General features: G+C 49.3%; 1 protein-coding gene across 1 annotated transcript in view; it reads right to left on the reverse strand.

Annotated features, from left to right (window-relative positions):
- Nucleotides 1-4,908: 4,908 nt before the first annotated feature.
- Nucleotides 4,909-20,780, reverse strand: part of LOC143833813 (uncharacterized) — a 36,917-nt gene continuing 21,045 nt past the window's right edge. Inside the window, 6 exon segments of the mRNA XM_077330039.1 lie at nucleotides 4,909-6,157; nucleotides 6,159-8,089; nucleotides 10,370-10,496; nucleotides 11,412-11,497; nucleotides 13,087-13,297; nucleotides 20,454-20,533. Coding sequence (XP_077186154.1) covers nucleotides 5,989-6,157; nucleotides 6,159-8,089; nucleotides 10,370-10,496; nucleotides 11,412-11,497; nucleotides 13,087-13,297; nucleotides 20,454-20,533 — 2,604 coding nt within the window. The 3' untranslated portion in view covers nucleotides 4,909-5,988.

Here is a 20,780-nt window from a genome sequence, read left to right on the forward strand (position 1 = left end):
GGAATGCCTTGAGGGCCCTTCGTACATCTCATCTATGCCACAAAACTTCTTTAGGATGTTTAGGGTCAGGAAAGAATGTAGGCAAATTGATTTCCCGCATCCTGTGGAATCTAGATTCCACCTTGGGCCTAAATATAGGATCTGTCCACAAAACCACCTTATCTTTGTAGAACACCCAAAGATCTTTCCTAATGGATAAAGCTCCTAATTCTGAAATTCGTCTAGCAGACGTTACTGCAACTAAGAAAATAACCTTGAGTCGCAAATGTCTCAATGAAATATCCTGTAAAGGTTCAAAAGGTTGTCTCAGCAACGCTGATAGTACCACACTCAGGCTCCCAGTTGGGAAACGATGCACGGCTGGGGGAGAAACTACCGTGGCTCCCCTCAGAAACCTCGTAACGTGAGGATGCTTGGCTAAGGGAAACCCTTGAACCTTCGGAATAACTGTCGCCAAGGCTGCCCCCCGTCTACGTAATGTGGATGCTTTCAAACCCTGATCCAATCCTTCTTGTAAAAATTCCAATACGACCCATAACCCAGGCTTTAAAGGGTCCTGTTTTTGTTTTGTCTGCACCACCTGACAAATACCTTCCAAGAATAATTATATATCCTAACAGTAGAAGGTTTTCTGGCCGCCAGTATGGTGCTAGTCACCTTTTCACTAAGGCTGCATTTTAGCAGAGCTGACCGTTCAGTCTCCGCACGGTCAGCTGTAGCCAGCCTGGCTCGTAATACCAAACTGGCCCCTGTGTCAAGAGATCTGGTATTACCGGTAATGACAGGTGTTTCCCCACCGCTAGATGCAGGATTGTTGCCAACCATGGTCTGCGTGGCCAATAAGGAGCCACCAGGATTCCCTGTGCCCCTTGCTGTCTGACCTTTCTGAGCACCTTGGGAATGACTGGGACTGGAGGAAATGCAGATAACAGACCCTGCGGCCACTGAGCCGTCAGGGCATCTATCTGTTCTGCTCTGCGTTGAGCAAACCTGGTGAAAAACCGAGGTAAGAGCGCCTTCTCCTGACTGGCCAATAGATCTACCACTGGATTGCCAAGGTGATCCACAATCATTTTGAATACACCCCGATTCAAGGACCATTCTGCTTCGGAAATCTCCTGTCTACGGAGCCAGTCGGCCTGTACATTCAGGATCCCTTTGAGTCTTCTTTGCCCATTGTAAAATCAGTGACGCTTCCTTGTGAAGTGAGGGAGATTTCGTCCCCCCTTGCTTGTTTAAATAAGCCTTGGCTGCAACATTGTCCGTTCTTACCAGGACATGCTTTTGCTGTAATTTGATTTGGAAGTGTACCAAGGCCAGTCGAATTGCTCTGATTTCCAATAGGTTTATTGGAAACTCCCTCTCTTGTGCTGACCATTTCCCTTGAACATGCCAAGTCTCCAGAGTGGCTCCCCACCCTGACAGACTGGCATCTGTGAGTAGGACTAATTCTTGTTCACGAAAAAGCGTCCCTGACCAAGATTCACCGGCTTCAGCCACCACAAGAGGCTGCTCCTTACGGCAGGAGTTAACCTGACTCTGATGTTTGACTTGGCTGTTATTTTCTCCTGAAATGGCCTTAGAAGGGACTGTAAAGGACGCAGGTGGAAATGCCCCCATTGTAATGCTTCCGTGTTTGCTACCAGAACTCCCGTGAGTTTTGCCAGTGTCATAAGTGAAGTTGATTTTTCCCGTATCACAGCCCCCACCAGATCTCTGGTCTTTTTGATCCAATTTGATCCAAAAACCAATTTTCCTTTTTTCGTGTTCAACAAAACTCCCAGATGCTCCAAAGCACTGGGTAGGAACCATGGAACTCTTTTTCCAGATTGACTAGAAATCGAATTCCTTCAGAGTGGTAATCACTCTCTCTGTGTGTGATGTTGATTCCTGAGCTGATGACGCTCGGATCAAGAGGTCGTCCGAAAATGACGTATTAACACGCCTGACTGGCGTAATGCCACAAATGGAATTGGATGCCAATCCCCGTTTGATTTTGGCACTGTAAACAGAATTGAGTATACTCCTTTTCTCTGTTCCTCTGCAGGAACTATTTCTATTGCTCTTATGTTTAGTAGATGTTGGACTGCTTTTAGCAGAGCATCTCTCTTGAGCCGATTTGCGCTTAATGGGGACACCAGAAACCTGTTGGGGTGAATTGCAAAAAATTCTATTTTGTAACCAACCTGAACTATCTCTGCAGCCCATTAGACGGACTGCGCTTCAACCATCTGTGAGGGAACAATGACAAACGACCCCCTACCGGAATCTCCCCGTCCTCTAGGGAGTCATGCTTTATTCTGGGAGGAGTCCCTGTCCGGCTTCTCCTGTCTGTTGAAGCCTTGTCTGTTATATCGGGAGTAACGTCCCCTACGAAGGGAATATCGACTATTCCCCCAGGATCCTCTCCTGTTCTCCCGAAATCTTGGTAGGTGTTCTGTGATCTGAAAGAAAAGCCTTGAAACTTTCTATCATTACCACGTCTAACAAACTTTGGCATCATTTGCTTTTTATCTCGGGTTTCGATCAAAATTCTATTCAATGCATCCCCGAACAATTTATCTCCCTGAAAGGGGTAGGCAATAACAATGGAATTGGAATGATTGTCTGCAGGCCAGGCCCTCAGCCAAAGACCACGCCTAGCAGCTGCCAAGGACGCAAGTCCCCTGGCTGCAAAAATAACTGCATCCAAAGTAGCATCTGCTAAATAACAAACTGCCTTTAACAGTCCTGATACACCTTCAGTAGACTTCTTGTCTGCTTCAGGAATTAATCTTACCAGCTTTCCAGTCCAGACTATCGAAGCCCTAGCCGTTATGGAAGCTGTGGACGAGGCTCTAATGGCCATAGCTACAGCCTCATGTGCCTTTTTGAGAGAAAAATCTGCCTTTTTATCCATCTGGTCTCTAAGGTGACCCTCACCATCCTGAGAAACCAGACCCTGTGACTGCAAGGCCGTGACTGGTGCATCGACCAGAAATGTCTGTAAAACTCTTCCACATAGTCTGAGAGTTTGTACATTTTTTAAAAAATAAATGCCGGAAATTGCTTGTTAGCCATAGGTTTTTGCCATTCTGCCTTAATCTTTTTTTTTTCCCCAAAAAAACTCAGGCATAGGAAACACCTTTTGTATGACCTCCACAGGAGGAAAAAATTCTTCCTTACCTTTCACTCTAGGCTTCATATCTTTTTCTGGCGGTGCCTCAGCTGCCTCTGGCTGAATAAGGGCTAAAGCCACAATACATTTCTGTAATAAATCTTGAAAATCCTCCTGTTTAAAAAATCTCTGAGTTGACTCAGGGACTTGAATATCTTCCTCCATCGCCTGTGTCCCCTGTTCTTCATCCATCAAAAACTCACCTTCTGGATCGCTCACAGACGATCCTGAGGACATAGGTAAATTATAGCATATTTTTCTAGCCGCCTTGGTGGGAACGGACTGAGGAACCTGCTCATAGTGAACAGAATGCGATGGGGAATAATATTGAACAGGAGGATGCAGCATCCTAGGCGGCAAAGGTAAAGAAGGCACATTTAAAGCAGACCTCTGCTGATAAAACGAATTCATTTCGTTTCTTAACATACACTTCATAAAATTGAACATTTCTGAGGACATGCCAGCAGGCAGCCCTTCACTCACATTTGCAGGTCTGTCTCCAGAAGAAGTGCCCGGCTGTGGGTGTCCCAGAGAGCCAACAGAGGTTTGGGATTCACCTGGTATTAGAGAGCTCGTGCTGTCATTTTGGCACTCAGCCACTAGGGGGACTCCTTCCCCCAGGTGCAACTCAGAGCTCCGCACATGGCTGCCCTGGAGGCCAAGGCTCCCTGCAGAGCTAATCATGATGCAGTCAGAATTGGAGCTTGTTTGTTCATGCAGAACGCCTCTGCTAGCCCCGTCACACTTCTCTCCACGCAGCCTTTTGGCTGGTTTGCAAGTAGCCTTCCTAGGCTTCTCGGGCTGCCACGGTCAGTAAGGTTCCCGATGGAACGCAATCTGCCGGGCCCGTAACTCCACCGGCAGCTCCATGCGTGCCTGGGAGATCAGACTCCGACAAATAGTCATCTCGAAAAACACTTGTTGCCATTCTGAACAGTAAGTACATTTCCTATCAATCTAACTTTAAACTCTAACCATGGCATCATTAACTATTAATTAACTTTGCTTATAACGAAATAATCTTAATAAACTATGTACTACCCCCCCCCCATTTTTCCCCCCTGGAGAATGAACTGGCAGGGAAAGATACAGAGGAAAGAAGAAGTAGAAGGATTTTAGTATAGAAATTCCAACTAACAGTCTTAATCTAGCTTCTATAAAAAAAAGGTGAAGAGCTAATGCTCACACAACCGCACTCCCTGCAGGCAGGAGAAAAACTGAAGATGAGGGCGGTTCTACCAGGGAGACAGGAAGAGGAAGAAAATTTAAGGCCTGCCTCCCTAGCACCAGCGGTGAGAACCACCCATCAAGGATGGAGTCCTAGAACCAGGGGAGAATGGGAAGACCCTCGCCCAGGTTATGGCCACGTGACCCGTTAGCAATTAGGCAGCCTGACCTGGATTGCCGAAGGCAAGCTCAGTCTCGGAAGCTAAGCTGGGCTGACCCTGACTAATATTTGGATGGGAGACCTTCAAGGAACACCAGGGTCATGATGCAGAAGCACGCTGCGACAAATCGCCTCTGAACATCCCTTGCCTAGCTGCCAGAGACTCCTAGGATCTCTCGGCCAAACTGCACACAATACCGAACCACAAATCAACACAGAGCAATTGGGCATCCAATTTCAGGGTCTGTGTCCTTCACCACATGTTCTTGCTCCACTCGCAATGCAGTGAGATTCCTATTGGAGCAGTGGGAGAAACTCTTGGGGAGGCTCTTACAGTTCAATGAAACGCGATCAGCTCTAGGCGTTCAAAGAGTTAATTGTTTATTAGGCAAGAATTTGACAGGTATACACAGATGCCAACTGATCCTAGAATATTTTGGGGGGGGGAGGGTAAGCCAAGGGTCAGGTAAGCCAACTTGACCCTTCAAGATGAAAGGAGCGTCAAAACTGCACTTTCTCCTGCTACAAAGATTAAGAGTCAGGAGCTTAAAAACTGTCCTGTACTTTTGCTGAATGATACAAAAGTTACGAAACAATCTAAGAATACCCTGAATCAGCATGGCAATCGTCAAGCAAAGGTTGGATACACACTTTTCTTGGATGCTTTAGGATGCTCTGGGCTGATCCTGCGTTGAGCAGGGGGTTGGGCTAGATGGCCTGCATGGCCCCTTCCAACTCTAGGATTCTGTGATTCTGTGAACATAAATATCTATGATTCAAGTCACATATAGGTGACCCTTTTGTCTGGGAAAATGTCTCCGTGTGGCAGTATTCTAAAGCCCAGAAGTTTCTCCTTGTGCTTCCTTCTAGAAATGTCGAAATTGCAATATTTGGACTCTGGCATGCCTCCCTGGAGAAGAGCCTAATGCTGGGAGCGATTGAGGGCAAAAGAAGAAGGGGACGACAGAGAATGAGGTGGTTGGATGGAGTCACTGAAGCAGTAGGTGCAAAATTAAATGGACTCCGGGGAATGGTAGAGGACAGGAAGGCCTGGAGGATCATTGTCCATGGTGTCGCAAAGGGTCGGACACGACTTCGCACATAACAACAATAACAACATGCCTCCCTCCGATGGCTCCCTCCAACCCCCCTGTAATCTTACAGGCTTCCTGCAATAGCGGTCCTGCCCCGTGTGTTCCAATGAGGCAAAGAAGACCACTCTTTCACTGTCCTGCGCTGACCTGGGGAACTCTGGATTCTCTTGCTCTTTCATCCTGTGCTCTTTTAAATGTTCTTCCATCTCCCAATGAAACATTCGTCCTACAAGCTCTCTTGGCTTTCTCCTCACACGGCTTCCAGTGTGAATTCTTTAATGGGATGCAAGCTTTCCACTAGGAGAAAAGCTTTCCACCCCAATACTCCAGGCATTGATACAGTTTCTGACCTATGCCCATTTTAGACGGGAAGTAGGAATCCCCCTCTGGATGAAGCTTTCCCCATATACCAAGAATTTACATGTTTGTTTTTCTGTGAGAAATATTTTAGGGGAAGAAAGATTTCTCTGCTGCATGGAACTTTCTCCACACTCCAAGCATCTATATGGTTTCTTCCTTGTGAATCCTCTGATGAGAAGCAAGGTTTCCACTCTGAGTGAAGCTTTTCCCACAAGCCAAACATTTATATGGTTTCTCCCCTGTGTGAATTCTCCTATGAGCAGTAAGATGTCCTCTCTCATTGAAGCATTTTCCACACTCTGGGCATTTATATGGTTTCTCCCCTGTGTGAATTCTCTGATGGGAAGTAAGATTTCCACTCTGAATGAAACTTTTCCCACACTCAAGGCATTTATATGGTTTCTCCCCTGTGTGAATTCTCCTATGAGCAGTAAGATGTCCTCTCTCATTGAAGCATTTTCCACACTCTGGGCATTTATATGGTTTCTCCCCTGTGTGAATTCTCTGATGGGAAGTAAGATTTCTCCTCTGAATGAAACTTTCCCCACACTCCAGGCATTTATATGGTTTTTCTCCTGTGTGAATTCTTCGATGGGCAGTAAGACATTTCCTTCGAATGAAACTTTTCCCACACTCCAGGCATTTATATGGTTTTTCTCCTGTGTGAATTCTTTGATGGTCAGTAAGAGTTCCTCTCTCATTGAAGCATTTTCCACACTCTGGGCATTTATATGGTCTTTCTCCTGTGTGAATTCTTTGATGGGCAGTAAGTCGTCCACTCCCGATGAAGCATTTTCCACACTCCGGGCATTCATATGGCATCTCCCCTGTGTGAATTCTTTGATGGATAGTGAGAACTCCCTTGTGAATGAAACTTTTCCCACACTCCAGGCATTTATATGGTCTTTCTCCTGTGTGAATTCTTTGATGGGCAGTAAGTTGTCCTCTCCCGCTGAAGCATTTTCCACACTCCGGGCATTCGTATGGCATCTCCCCTGTGTGAATTCTTTGATGGACAGTAAGAGTTCCTCTCCGGCTGAAGCATTTTCCACACTCCGGGCATTCATATGGTCTTTCTCCTGTGTGAATTTTTTGATGGACTTTAAGTTGTCCTCTCCGACTGAAGCATTTTCTACACTCCAGGCATTCATATGGTTTTTCTCCTGTGTGAATTCTTCGATGGGCAGTAAGAGCTCCCCTCTCAGTGAAGCATTTTCCACACTCCGGACATTTATGTTTCTTCTCCCCTGTGTGAATTATTTGATGGGCAGCAAGAGCTCCCCTCTGAGTGAAGCATTTCCCACACTCCGGACATTTATGTTTCTTCTCCCCTGTGTGAATTATTTGATGGGCAGTGAGAGCTCCCCTGTGAATGAAACTTTTCCCACACTCCAGGCATTTATATGGTCTTTCTCCTGTGTGAATTCTTTGATGGGCAGTAAGAGTTCCTCTCCCGCTGAAGCATTTTCCACACTCCGGGCATTTATATGGTTTCTCCCCTGTGTGAATTCTCAGATGGGAAGTAAGATTTCCCCTCCGAATGAAACTTTTCCCACACTCCAGGCATTTATATGGTCTTTCTCCTGTGTGAATTCTTCGATGGGGAGTAAGATATTTCCTTCGAATGAAACTTTTCCCACACTCCAGGCATTTATATGGTTTTTCTCCCGTGTGAACTCTTTGATGGACTTTAAGTTGTCCTCTCCCGCTGAAGCATTTTCCACACTCCAGGCATTCATATGGTTTCTTTCCTATGTGGATACCTTGATCAGTACTAATGTAATCCTTCTGCCCAGAAGCTTTTTCATGCTCCAAATATTCATATGCATTTTTTCTGTTGTTGGCCTTGCAATCAATACGATTGCCTGATTTCTCATGAGCTTGTTCTGCGCTAGTGGTGGCCTCATTCGTGTCACACCCTCTGTAGATGTCCTGGAGTTGTGCAGCTTCTTGTGAGACAGAACCTTGTAGGAAACAGGAATTATTCCCGACTTGTTCTTCTCCCTCATCTTTCTTCAGTACATTAGAACATGCTGGGTTCTCCTTCACTTCTGGCTGCTCTGCTGTTTCATCTCCTGGCTCCCACACGCACTGCGCTGAAAGAGAGAAATCTTCCATGAAACGGACTCCATTAAACTGGGGCAGAAAATACCAGATGGGAAAGCTTTGCTGTCTGGAAATGCTTTGAAAACTCTTGCTTGGGAGACCGGCCCTGGCAAATCCGAGCCTGTATTGACTGACAGGCCACCTGTGGTGAGAAAAGGGGGGGGCAGCATTTCGTGGGAGCACCTATGTATGCACCCGCCCTCCCTTGACTCAAACCGCAAGTCAAAAGAGCTTCCCCAAAAAAGCCCCCCCCCCCCCCCGGTAAGTTTGCAGTCAGGCAGAGATGCTGCTTGGCTACTTAGCACAATTCTAATTTGTCTTACTTTTAAGGTATTCCACGCCAGAAGACAGTGTCATGGGGCTTTCTGCAGTAGAAGTATAGGGCCCATTCTATTGTTTAGCCAGCTTTGACCAATTACAGACTGTCTTTGTCTTCATGTCTGTAACCCACAGTTTGGGTCTCATGAGGCTGGTGAGAGACGCTGTCAGTCAAGGTGGAAGGGAAGTCAGGGTGGCCTTGGGGAAGGGAGGGACTTCAATGGGGCCTAATGCCACAGAGTCCCCCCTCCAGGGCAGGGCATGAATTTCTGTTGCCTAGAGATGAGCTGTAATTCCGGTGGGGTCTCCAGGACTCACCCGGAGTCTAGCGTCCCTAACTAGGACGTCAGAAGTGCAGGTTCAGATCCTTCTGCCATGGACTTGGGCCCATTACACACATTCTGCCTAACCTACCTCACAGGGTCGTTGGGAGGGGAACAATGTAAGTTTCTTTGAGTCCCCATTGGGAGAGTACTTGATAGATAGCAGAACTATTAACTCCCCATCATTCATAATATTAACAAAGATTTGCCACCATAACTATTAAATACATTCTGGGGATCTATTAATTCCTCCCTCCCCCCCCCCCAGTTCATACTATGCTACTATTAATGCGTCTGGAGTTCTAGTCCTACGGCCAAAATACTAGACCTCGAGGACATCCGATGAAAGGGATGGGCAGTAGGGTCAGGGCAGAGAGCAGGAAACACTACTTTACACAGAAAGGGATTGAAATGTGGAATTGGCTGCCAGACGATGACTGAATATGCGACAGACAGCCAATAGATCAAAACTTTAGGAGAAAATGGAGCCCAGTTTTAGATTATACTGATCAGTAAAAACTGAATGGAAAACTGACAAAGTGTATATGTAAATTTTGGGAAAAAATCTATAAGAAGAAGAGCTGGTTCTTATATGCCACTTTCTCTACCCGAAGGAGTCTCAAAGTGGCTTACAAGTGCCTTCCCTTTCCTCTCCCCTTCAACAGGCACCCTGTGAGGTGGGTGAGGCTGAGAGAGCTCTGAGGGAACAGGTTTTTCACTGCTGTGTCGAGCCCAAGGCCACCCAGCTGGCCAGTCTGGGGGATGTAAAATAGTCTCAAGTTTCTCTCTCTCCCTTCTTTCCAGAAACCCCCTGCCAAAGTATGTCATGTTTTCTTTTTTCTTCTGTATGTAAAATAGTTCAAAAAATATAATAGTAATTTTGTAACATGTAATGTATTTTAAATAAATTATCAAATTATTTTTTTTAAAGAAAAGAAAAAAAATGTGGAATTAATTGCCGGAGGGTGGAGGGATGGCCACAAGAATAAACAGCCTTAAAAGGGATTTTGATAAGATTCCCTCCCTGGTCTGACCTAGCAGGACTCTTCTGAGGTTCTAAAAATGTTTTGAGGAAAAGCGTCAAGGTAAAAAAGGCCACGGCCAGCCACCCGGCCTCAGAAGGAAGCGCAGGCAACATACACCAGACCTAAGCAGCTACCTTCATCCTCCTCCTCCTCTTCCAGCCAAGATATCAGGGGAGGTTTGGCTCCTGTTTTGTAAGGGGCAAAAAGAGCAGAATTATTATCCCTCTTGAGGGCACATTTGGTCTGGCCAGAGACACACAGCAGATCAAGCACAGTGCTAGAATAGGCAGGATCTGGAATGTGCCTCATTCAGATGGATATGACAAAAATCCTACAGGGGGCATCAAAGGAGGAGCATATTCAGATTAGGAACTTCCTGTTATTACAGTTAGACAGTTAGGTCTCTCTCTCGCTCTTGCTCTCTTTCTCTCTCTGCGAGCAGAAGGCCTCCTGCCTCACAGGAAGGACTGCAGAGGGGGACAGAGGCCAGCTATGGGGCCCAGGCCGGACAGCCTGACCCTTTCCTTCTGAATGAGGGACTTCCTTCCACTCTCTCCACAAAGCACAAAGTAAAAAGTCCAGGGGAAGGGAATCCTCACCCAGAAAGGCCACCGTGTCATAATTCTCCCGCATGACTTCCTTGTAGAGCTCTCTCTGGGCTGGCGGCAGCAGGGCCCACTCCTCCGGGGTGAAATACACGGCCACCTCCTCAAAGGACACCCAGCCCTGGAAAGAAGGAGAAGGAAGCATTTCTTTACAGGACTGGGAAGCTGATCCACATGGGGGGGGGGGGAGGCAAAATGAAGGGAGCCAATGAACACGGAGCTGGCTGAGCACTGGGGGACCTCAAGGAGAAAGTCTTGGGAACTGGCACCGCTCGGAGGCGCTGGGAGCAGCTAAATGTGGCAGGGCCTTTTCTGGGGTGGTCCCCAGACTTTGGAACAACCTCCCTCTGGGGATTCACCAGGTGATGCAAACACACCTCTGCAGCCACAGCACCTGTCCCCTCTGTGCCCTGCCCTGCCAGAGAAAGAGGGGGGGTCATGTTTTAAAGGAGGAGCCACATTAGGAGGAGAAGGGAAAGGAGGAGGAGGTGGAGGAGGAGGAAGAGAGCGGGGTTTTCTTTAATACCCTGCTTTTCATTATCCGAAGGAGGCCTAAAGCAGCTTACAAACACCATGACCTTCCACACCCTGTGGGGTGGGTGGGCCCCAGAGAGCTAAAGGAGCATCTTTGGTAGAACTGCAACTAGCCCAAGGTTACCCGGCTGGCTGCTTGTGGAGGAGTGGGGAATCACACCCGGTGCCCCAGATTAGCCTGCCGCCCTTCCGCCAGCACACCAGGCTGGCCCTCAAAAGCCAGAGAGGTTCACATGAAAAGGGACCCATCATTTTCTGTGGGGAAATCCGTGGTCCAGGATTGCTACAAAGCTGCACCACCCCCAACCCCAGTTCCAGACGGGGGGTGGGTGGGGGGGACCCCTGCCCTGCCTCTCCACTGGTGGGGGAGGGGGGTTGACCTTGGGCAGGACCAGAACCCAGAGGAAGGGGCCCGATCCCCAGAGCCTTGCGACAGAGAAAGGACCTGTCCTTCCTTCCTTCCTTCCTTCGGCTGCCTCTCTTTCCCACGACACCCCCTTACCTGAGTGGGCTGCATGGCGGCTCCTGTCCCTTCACCACCCAGAGGAGGTGGCCCAGGAGGCGTCGGAGGGGTCTTCCCACGGTGGCCTGGAGGGGGAGAACGAAGGAGGGCCGGAAGCCCCGTTTTCTTTGACAGCCTCTTCAGCATCCCTCTCTTTCCAGATTTCGTTTGTTTATATTATTTATAGCAGGGGTAGTCAACCTGTGGTCCTCCAGATGTTCGTGGACTACAATTCCCATGGGGCCCTGCCCGCAAATGCAGACAGGGGCTCATGGGAATTGTAGTCCACAAATATCTGGAGGACCGCAGTTTGACTACTCCTGACTTATAGTCTCCCTTCACCATTTGCAATGACGAGAACATAAAAGCAGCCGTGCTGGATCCGGCCAGTGGCCCGAATCCGGTCCAACACGCTGTGTCACACAGTGGCCGAAACCCAGGAGCCCTCCCACTGTCCCCCCGCCAAGCCCCAAGAAAGCAGAGCATCTCTGCCCCAGACCTAAGAACACAAGGGAGGCCCTGTTGGATCAGGCCAATGGCCCATCCAGTGAAAAGACACGGTGTCACATGGTGGCCGAAAGCAGGTGCCCTCAGGAGGTCCACCCGTGGACCCAGAACTTCAGAAGTCCACCCCCCAGGCTCCCCCCCCCAGGCCCCAAGAAGACAGAGTCTTCCATCTATACCTTTTGGCTCAGAGCTACTGACCAACCTTTGCTCTAAATGCTTGTCCAATCCGTGCCAGAGAGTGTCTATGACTTAAGCCAGGGGTAGTCAACCTGTGGTCCTCCAGATGTCCATGGACTACAATTCCCATAAGCCCCTGCCAGCTGACTTAAGCCACCATCGCTTTCTGCAGCAGTGAATTCCACGTGTTAATGACGAAGGGTGGGGGGTTCAGCTCAGTTTAGCTGGAAACCCCTCCCCCTAAAAAATGCCTTCCCAAATTCCCCAACACCATTACTTGAGGTACCTTGCATTACTGCAAGGCAGGTGGGGCTGAGAGAGCTCTGGAAGAACTGCTCTTTTGAGAACAGCTCTAACTGGTCCAAAGTCACCCACCCGGCTGCAGGCGGAGGCGGAGCGGGGAACCCTTTTGATGCTGAAAAATGGGTTCTCTTGTGAATTATGACTTACTACTAGGATTGCCAGCTCTGGGTTGGGAAATACCTGGAGATTTCGGAGTGGGAGCCGGGAGTGGGCAAGATCTGGAGGGGGGGAAGGACCTCGGTGGAATGTCACGCCATGCAGTCCCCCCTCCCAAACAGCCCTTCTCTCCGGGGGAATTGAGCTCAGCCGCCTGGAGAGAAGCTAGAATTTGGGGGGATCCCCCGGTCTCCCCTGGAGGCTGGCATCCCTATGGCGCACGAAACCGACTCCTCGGCCCGCAAGGCCAGTATTGCTGACTCCGGCCGGCAGCGGCTCGCCAGGGTCTGGGCCCAGCTCTTTCCCCACCACCTCGTGGCCGGCTCCTTCTCGCGGGAGATGCTGGGGATGGGACCCGGGAGGGGCCTTGGCGTGCATGCCTGGCCAGCAGAGCCACAAGCCCCCGTGCTTGCTTGCTTGCTTGCATGGCATTATTGCATTGCATTATTGCGTTGCATTGCATCCTTTTCTGCATTGCATCATTTTCTGCATTGCATAGCAGGGCCTCCCCTCCCTTCCCCTCCCTACTCACCGGCTGGGGCCAAGGCCGCCACTGGAAGATGGTCGGGGGGGGGGGGGGAGGCCGGCTCTGGCTGCCCCCCCACCCCGCCCCCTCCTCCCAGGCGCCTCCGGGGCAGCAGCCGCGCCCCTTTAACTCTTCAGGGGACGGAGGGCAGGGGAAGCCCCAGGAAGCCCCGGGAAGCTGCAGCCCCCTGGCGGTCCCTGGCCCCGAGGAAGCCCGCCTGGCCCCCCCCCAGTGGAAGGAGCTCCCAGAGGGGATCGGGGCCACGGGGCCTGCAAAAGGGAGCTCCTCCGCCAGGCCCCGGGCTGAGGCCGGCCAAAGCCCCCCGTTGCCCGATTCTCCGGCCTGCCTGGATCAGTCAGGGAATCCCTCCTGCAGCTGGGAGCCGCTTCTGCCATCCTGCCCCCCCCCCCCCCGCCAGAGCCGAGGAGCCCAGTGTGGGCTTTGGCCCTGGAGAGGCGCAGGGGGCGGGGGCTGCAGGGGCCCAGGGTCCCCCCCACAGGACACGGCGCCCCTGAGCCCCTGAGCGGAGCCATTGGGGGGCTGTGACTCTCCGTCTGCTTCGGAGCTCCAGGCCAAGGGATGGCCCGGACCTTCAAGCCCCGGGTAGCTCTGGGGCCAGCACATCTCGGCCCAGCTTTCCCACCCCGAAAAGGTCTCCGGCACCCAACCCCACTGGGACTCCTGCCGGCTGGCCCCACTCCCTGCCAGCCCCTCGGGCCACTCCCCAAGGCCCAGAGCTCCCCAGGGTCCTCCGTCCCGCCCCCCCCAGCCCCCCAGCCCCGGAGGTCCCCTTCTTGGCCTGGCTTCTGTAGCGGGGCTGCGGCCAGGCCTTGGGCCCGTCTGCCGGCTGAGCCCAGCTGGAGAGAAACTTGAGAAAGGCCTTCTCAGGCAGGGCAGCAATATTTGGAACGACCCCCCCCCCGAGCGAGATTCATCTGGCAACTGTCTCCTGTCCACTTCCCCAATGAGCGAAGGTTTCTGTCATGCCCCCAGTAGCTGTGGTTCACACCCTGCCTTGCGTTGGGGGTGGGCTTTTCTATAGATAACTACATGTTTTACTGGAATTGTTTTACGTCTTTTGAAATGTTTTCACGTCCAAGTGTTTCTTCATGTTGGGTGCCTTGGGGACGCCCATTTGAATGGAAAGGCGATACTAAAAGGTTTTAAATAAATCAGTCTGTATACATAAAAGGCACCCTCTGCTTCTTTGTCTTGTGATAAGCTTGACTCCTCAGAAACTCAGGTTAGAGGCCTCAGAATTGACCAGCATCTTCTGGAGGATTGTGGGGAATGTCGCAGGAGACACAAAGGGAACGACAACATCCAGGCCCTAAATGGTGTTTTTGTGAACCTGGAAAATAGGGCTGGCGCCTCAAAATTGACCTCGGTAGTCCGGTAGTGACGATGGGAGCTGCTGAGCCCAAAACCAAGGGAATGCCCATTGGCACTTACCCTGAAGGGTACTTCTCCCTGGGTTCTAGGACTCCCTCCTTGATGGGTGGTTCTCACCGCTGGTGCTAGGGAGGCAGGCCTTAAATTTACTTCCTCTCCCTGGTTGAACCGCCCTCATCTTCAGTTGTGATCCTTCCAAAGCTCAGAGAAACAATACTCCAAACTACCGTAACCATAACTCTCTGTAATAATTTTTCTTTTTCTTTTTTTTTTATAATAAGAACATGAAATAGTGGAAGAGGAAGCAGAACAAACAGTTCCGAACAACTAAATTCCAGTATTCCCCCTTTTCCTGTCCCATAATGACTATAACAGGACTACATTTCAGACGACGCCCAGGGAGGGCTGGATGGAGTCCTAGAACCCAGGGAGAAGTACCCTTCACGGTAAGTGCCAATGGGCCTTCTCCCCTGGTTCGAGGACTCCATCCTTGATGGGACATGCAAGAGCTTCCTTTGTCCCGGGCGGGATTGTGTCGCCTGAATCTAAGCCTTGCAAAAGAACACTTCTGCCAAAGGCAGCCTCCGCTGCGCTGTAACCACTAAGCTTATAGTGCCTAATAAAGGTGGAAACTGAAGACCAGGTAGCCGCTTGCAGATCTGTTCTACAGAGGCAGAATTTATCATGGCAGCATTTGTTGCCACCCCCCTAACTGAATGCGCTGTAATGCCAGAGGGCACAGGCCTACCCAATGAACTGTATGCTTCAGCAATACAATCCCTGAGACACTTTCCGATAGCCACAGGAGACATCCTTTCCCCTTTATTAGGCGGAGAAATGCTTATGGACATTGACTCTGATCTCCTAAATGGCTCCGTACGTATAAGGAATGCCTTGAGGGCCCTTCGTACATCTCATCTATGCCACAAAACTTCTTTAGGATGTTTAGGGTCAGGAAAGAATGTAGGCAAATTGATTTCCCGCATCCTGTGGAATCTAGATTCCACCTTGGGCCTAAATATAGGATCTGTCCACAAAACCACCTTATCTTTGTGGAACCCACAAAGATCTTTCCTAATGGATAAAGCTCCTAATTCTGAAATTCGTCTAGCAGACGTTACTGCAACTAAGAAAATAACCTTGAGTCGCAAATGTCTCAATGAAATATCCTGTAAAGGTTCAAAAGGTTGTCTCAGCAACGCTGATAGTACCACACTCAGGCTCCCAGTTGGGAAACGATGCACGGCTGGGGGAGAAACTACCGTGGCTCCCCTCAGAAACCTCGTAACGTGAGGATGCTTGGCTAAGGGAAACCCTTGAACCTTCGGAATAACTGTCGCCAAGGCTGCCCCCTGTCTACGTAATGTGGATGCTTTCAAACCCTGATCCAATCCTTCTTGTAAGAATTCCAATACGACCCATAACCCAGGCTTTAAAGGGTCCTGTTTTTCCGTCTGCACCACCTGACAAATACCTTCCTAGAATAATTATATATCCTAACAGTAGAAGGTTTTGTGGCCGCCAGTATGGTGCTAGTCACCTTTTCACTAAGGCTGCATTTTAGCAGAGCTGACCGTTCAGTCTCCGCGCGGTCAGCTGTAGCCAGCCTGGCTCGTAATGCCAGACTGGCCCCTGTGTCAAGAGATCTGGTATTACCGGTAATGACAGGTGTTTCCCCACCGCTAGATGCAGGATTGTTGCCAACCATGGTCTGCGTGGCCAATAAGGAGCCACCAGGATTCCCTGTGCCCCTTGCTGTCTGACCTTTCTGAGCACCTTGGGAATGACTGGGACTGGAGGAAATGCATATAACAGACCCTGCGGCCACTGAGCCGTCAGGGCATCTATCTGTTCTGCTCTGCGTTGAGCAAACCTGGTGAAAAACCGAGGTAAGAGCGCCTTCTCCTGACTGGCAAATAGATCTACCACTGGATTGCCAAGGTGATCCACAATCATTTTGAATACACCCCGATTCAAGGACCATTCTGCTTCGGAAATCTCCTGTCTACGGAGCCAGTCGGCCTGTGCATTCAGGATCCCTTTGAGTCTTCTCTGCCCATTGTAAAATCAGTGACGCTTCCTTGTGAAGTGAGGGAGATTTCGTCCCCCCTTGCTTGTTTAAATAAGCCTTGGCTGCAACATTATCCGTTCTTACCAGGACATGCTTTTGCTGTAATTTGATTTGGAAGTGTACCAAGGCCAGTCAAATTGCTCTGATTTCCAATAGGTTTATTGGAAACTCCCTCTCTTGTGCTGACCATTTCCCTTGAACATGCCAAGTCTCCAGAGTGGCTCCCCACCCTGACAGACTGGCATCTGTGAGTAGGACTAATTCTTGTTCACGAAAAAGCGTCCCTGACCAAGATTCACCGGCTTCAGCCACCACAAGAGGCTGCTCCTTACGGCAGGAGTTAACCTGACTCTGATGTTTGACTTGGCTGTTATTTTCTCCTGAAATGGCCTTAGAAGGGACTGTAAAGGACGCAGGTGGAAATGCCCCCATTGTAATGCTTCCGTGTTTGCTACCAGAACTCCCATGAGTTTTGCCAGTGTCATAAGTGAAGTTGATTTTTCCCGTATCACAGCCCCCACCAGATCTCTGGTCTTTTTGATCCAATTTGATCCAAAAACCAATTTTCCTTTTTTCGTGTTCAACAAAACTCCCAGATGCTCCAAAGCACTGGGTAGGAACCATGGAACTCTTTTTCCAGATTGACTAGAAATCCGAATTCCTTCAGAGTGGTAATCACTCTCTCTGTGTGTGATGTTGATTCCTGAGCTGATGACGCTCGGATCAAGAGGTCGTCCGAAAATGACGTATTAACACGCCTGACTGGCGTAATGCCACAAATGGAATTGGACGCCAATCCCCGTTTGATTTTGGCACTGTAAACAGAATTGAGTATACTCCTTTTCTCTGTTCCTCTGCAGGAACTATTTCTATTGCTCTTATGTTTAGTAGATGTTGGACTGCTTTTAGCAGAGCATCTCTCTTGAGCCGATTTGCGCTTAATGGGGACACCAGAAACCTGTTGGGGTGAATTGCAAAAAATTCTATTTTGTAACCAACCTGAACTATCTCTGCAGCCCATTAGACGGACTGCGCTTCAACGATCTGTGAGGGAACAATGACAAACGACCCCCTACCGGAATCTCCCCGTCCTCTAGGGAGTCATGCTTTATTCTGGGAGGAGTCCCTGTCCGGCTTCTCCTGTCTGTTGAAGCCTTGTCTGTTATATCGGGAGTAACGTCCCCTACGAAGGGAATATCGACTATTCCCCCAGGATCCTCTCCTGTTCTCCCGAAATCTTGGTAGGGTGTTCTGTGATCTGAAAGAAAAGCCTTGAAACTTTCTATCATTACCACGTCTAACAAACTTTGGCATCATTTGCTTTTTATCTCGGGTTTCGATCAAAATTCTATTCAATGCATCCCCGAACAATTTATCTCCCTGAAAGGGGTAGGCAATAACAATGGAATTGGAATGATTGTCTGCAGGCCAGGCCCTCAGCCAAAGACCACGCCTAGCAGCTGCCAAGGACGCAAGTCCCCTGGCTGCAAAAATAACTGCATCCAAAGTAGCATCTGCTAAATAACAAACTGCCTTTAACAGTCGTGATACACCTTCAGTAGACTTCTTGTCTGCTTCAGGAATTAATCTTACCAGCTTTCTAGTCCAGACTATCGAAGCCCTAGCCGTTATGGAAGCTGTGGACGAGGCTCTAATGGCCATACTACAGCCTCATGTGCCTTTTTGAGAGAAAAATCTGCCTTTTTATCCATCTGGTCTCTAAGGTGACCCTCACCATCCTGAGAAACCAGACCCTGTGACTGCAAGGCCGGGACTGGTGCATCGACCAGAAATGTCTGTAAAAGTCTTCCACATAGTCTGAGAGTTTGTACATTTTTTAAAAAATAAATGCCGGAAATTGCTTGTTAGCCATAGGTTTTTGCCATTCTGCCTTAATCTTTTTTTTTTTTTTCCCAAAAAACTCAGGCATAGGAAACACCTTTTGTACGACCTCCACAGGAGGAAAAAATTCTTCCTTACCTTTCACTCTAGGCTTCATATCTTTTTCTGGCGGTGCCTCAGCTGCCTCTGGCTGAATAAGGGCTAAAGCCACAATACATTTCTGTAATAAATCTTGAAAATCCTCCTGTTTAAAAAATCTCTGAGTTGACTCAGGGACCTGAATATCTTCCTCCATCGCCTGTGTCCCCTGTTCTTCATCCATCAAAAACTCACCTTCTGGATCGCTCACAGACGATCCTGAGGACATAGGTAAATTATAGCATATTTTTCTAGCCGCCTTGGTGGGAACGGACTGAGGAACCTGCTCATAGTGAACAGAATGCGATGGGGAATAATATTGAACAGGAGGATGCAGCATCCTAGGCGGCAAAGGTAAAGAAGGCACATTTAAAGCAGACCTCTGCTTTATTCATTTCGTTTCTTAACATACACTTCATAAAATTGAACATTTCTGAGGACATGCCAGCAGGCAGCCCTTCACTCACATTTGCAGGTCTGTCTCCAGAAGAAGTGCCCGGCTGTGGGTGTCCCAGAGAGCCAACAGAGGTTTGGGATTCACCTGGTATTAGAGAGCTCGTGCTGTCATTTTGGCACTCAGCCACTAGGGGGACTCCTTCCCCCAGGTGCAACTCAGAGCTCCGCACATGGCTGCCCTGGAGGCCAAGGCTCCCTGCAGAGCTAATCATGATGCAGTCAGAATTGGAGCTTGTTTGTTTATGCAGAACGCCTCTGCTAGCCCCGTCACACTTCTCTCCACGCAGCCTTTTGGCTGATTTGCAAGTAGCCTTCCTAGGCTTCTCGGGCTGCCACGGTCAGTAAGGTTCCCGATGGAACGCAATCTGCCGGGCCCGTAGCTCCACCGGCAGCTCCATGCGTGCCTGGGAGACCAGACTCCAACAAATAGTCATCTTGAAAAACACTTGTTGCCATTCTGAACAGTAAGTACATTTCCTATCAATCTAACTTTAAACTCTAACCTGGCAACATTAACTATGAATTAACTTTGCTTATAACTAAATAATCTTAATAAACTATGAACTATCCCCCCCCCCATTTTCCCCCCCTGGAGAATGAACTGGCAGGGAAAGATACAGAGGGAAGAAGAAGTAGAAGGATTTTAGTATAGAAATTCCAACTAACAGTCTTAATCTAGCTTCTATAAAAAAAAGGTGAAGAGCTAATGCTCACACAACCGCACTCCCTGCAGGCAGGAGAAAAACTGAGGATGAGGGCGGTTCTACCAGGGAGACAGGCAGAGGAAGTAAATTTAAGGCCTGCCTCCCTAGCACCAGCGGTGAGAACCACCCATCAAGGATGGAGTCCTAGAACCAGGGGAGAATGGGAAGACCCTCGCCCAGGTTATGGCCACGTGACCCGTTAGCAATTAGGCAGCCTGACCTGGATAGCCCAAGGCAAGCTCAGTCTCGGAAGCTGAGCTGGGCTGACCCTGACTAATATTTGGATGGGAGACCTTCAAGGAACACCAGGGTCATGATGCAGAAGCACGCTGCGACAAATCGCCTCTGAACATCCCTTGCCTAGCTGCCAGAGACTCCTAGGATCTCTCGGCCAAACTGCACACAATACCGAACCACAAATCAACACAGAGCAATTGGGCATCCAATTTCAGGGTCTGTGTCCTTCACCACATGTTCTTGCTCCACTTGCAATGCAGGCAGATTCCTATTGGAGCAGTGGGAGAAACTCTTGGGGAGGCTCTTACAGTTCAATGAAACGCGACCAGCTCTAGGCGTTCAAAGAGTTAATTCTTTATTAGGCAAGAATTTGACAGGTATACACAGATGCCAACTGATCCTAGAATATTTTGGGGGGGGGGAGGGTAAGCAATAAAGGCAGATCTTAACCTTTCACAAGCTTAGCTAACAAACATGGAAGTTGAAAGCTGATCAGGTGTTCATTGGCCGAATGGAAAAATTGTAAGCCCCACAAGAGCACGGAGAGGTCTCGCCCAAAAGGTTCCCTAGCGGAAGCTGACAGCAGGAGCCTCACTTGGTGCTCTGCGTGACGCTTTTTGAAGAGAACGCAGCAGGGAGAGAGAGGATTCTGTGATTCTGTGAACATAAATATCTATGATTCAAGTCACATATAGGTGACCCTTTTGTATGGGAAAATGTCTCCGTGTGGCAGTATTCTAAAGCCCAGAAGTTTCTCCTTGTGCTTCCTTTTAGAAAGGTCGTAATTGCAATATTTGGACTCTGGCATGCCTCCCTGGAGAAGAGCCTAATGCTGGGAGCGATTGAGGGCAAAAGAAGAA

The sequence above is a fragment of the Paroedura picta genome, chromosome 3 (assembly GCF_049243985.1).
Source record: "Paroedura picta isolate Pp20150507F chromosome 3, Ppicta_v3.0, whole genome shotgun sequence".
In the NCBI taxonomy this organism is placed as follows: domain Eukaryota; kingdom Metazoa; phylum Chordata; class Lepidosauria; order Squamata; family Gekkonidae; genus Paroedura; species Paroedura picta.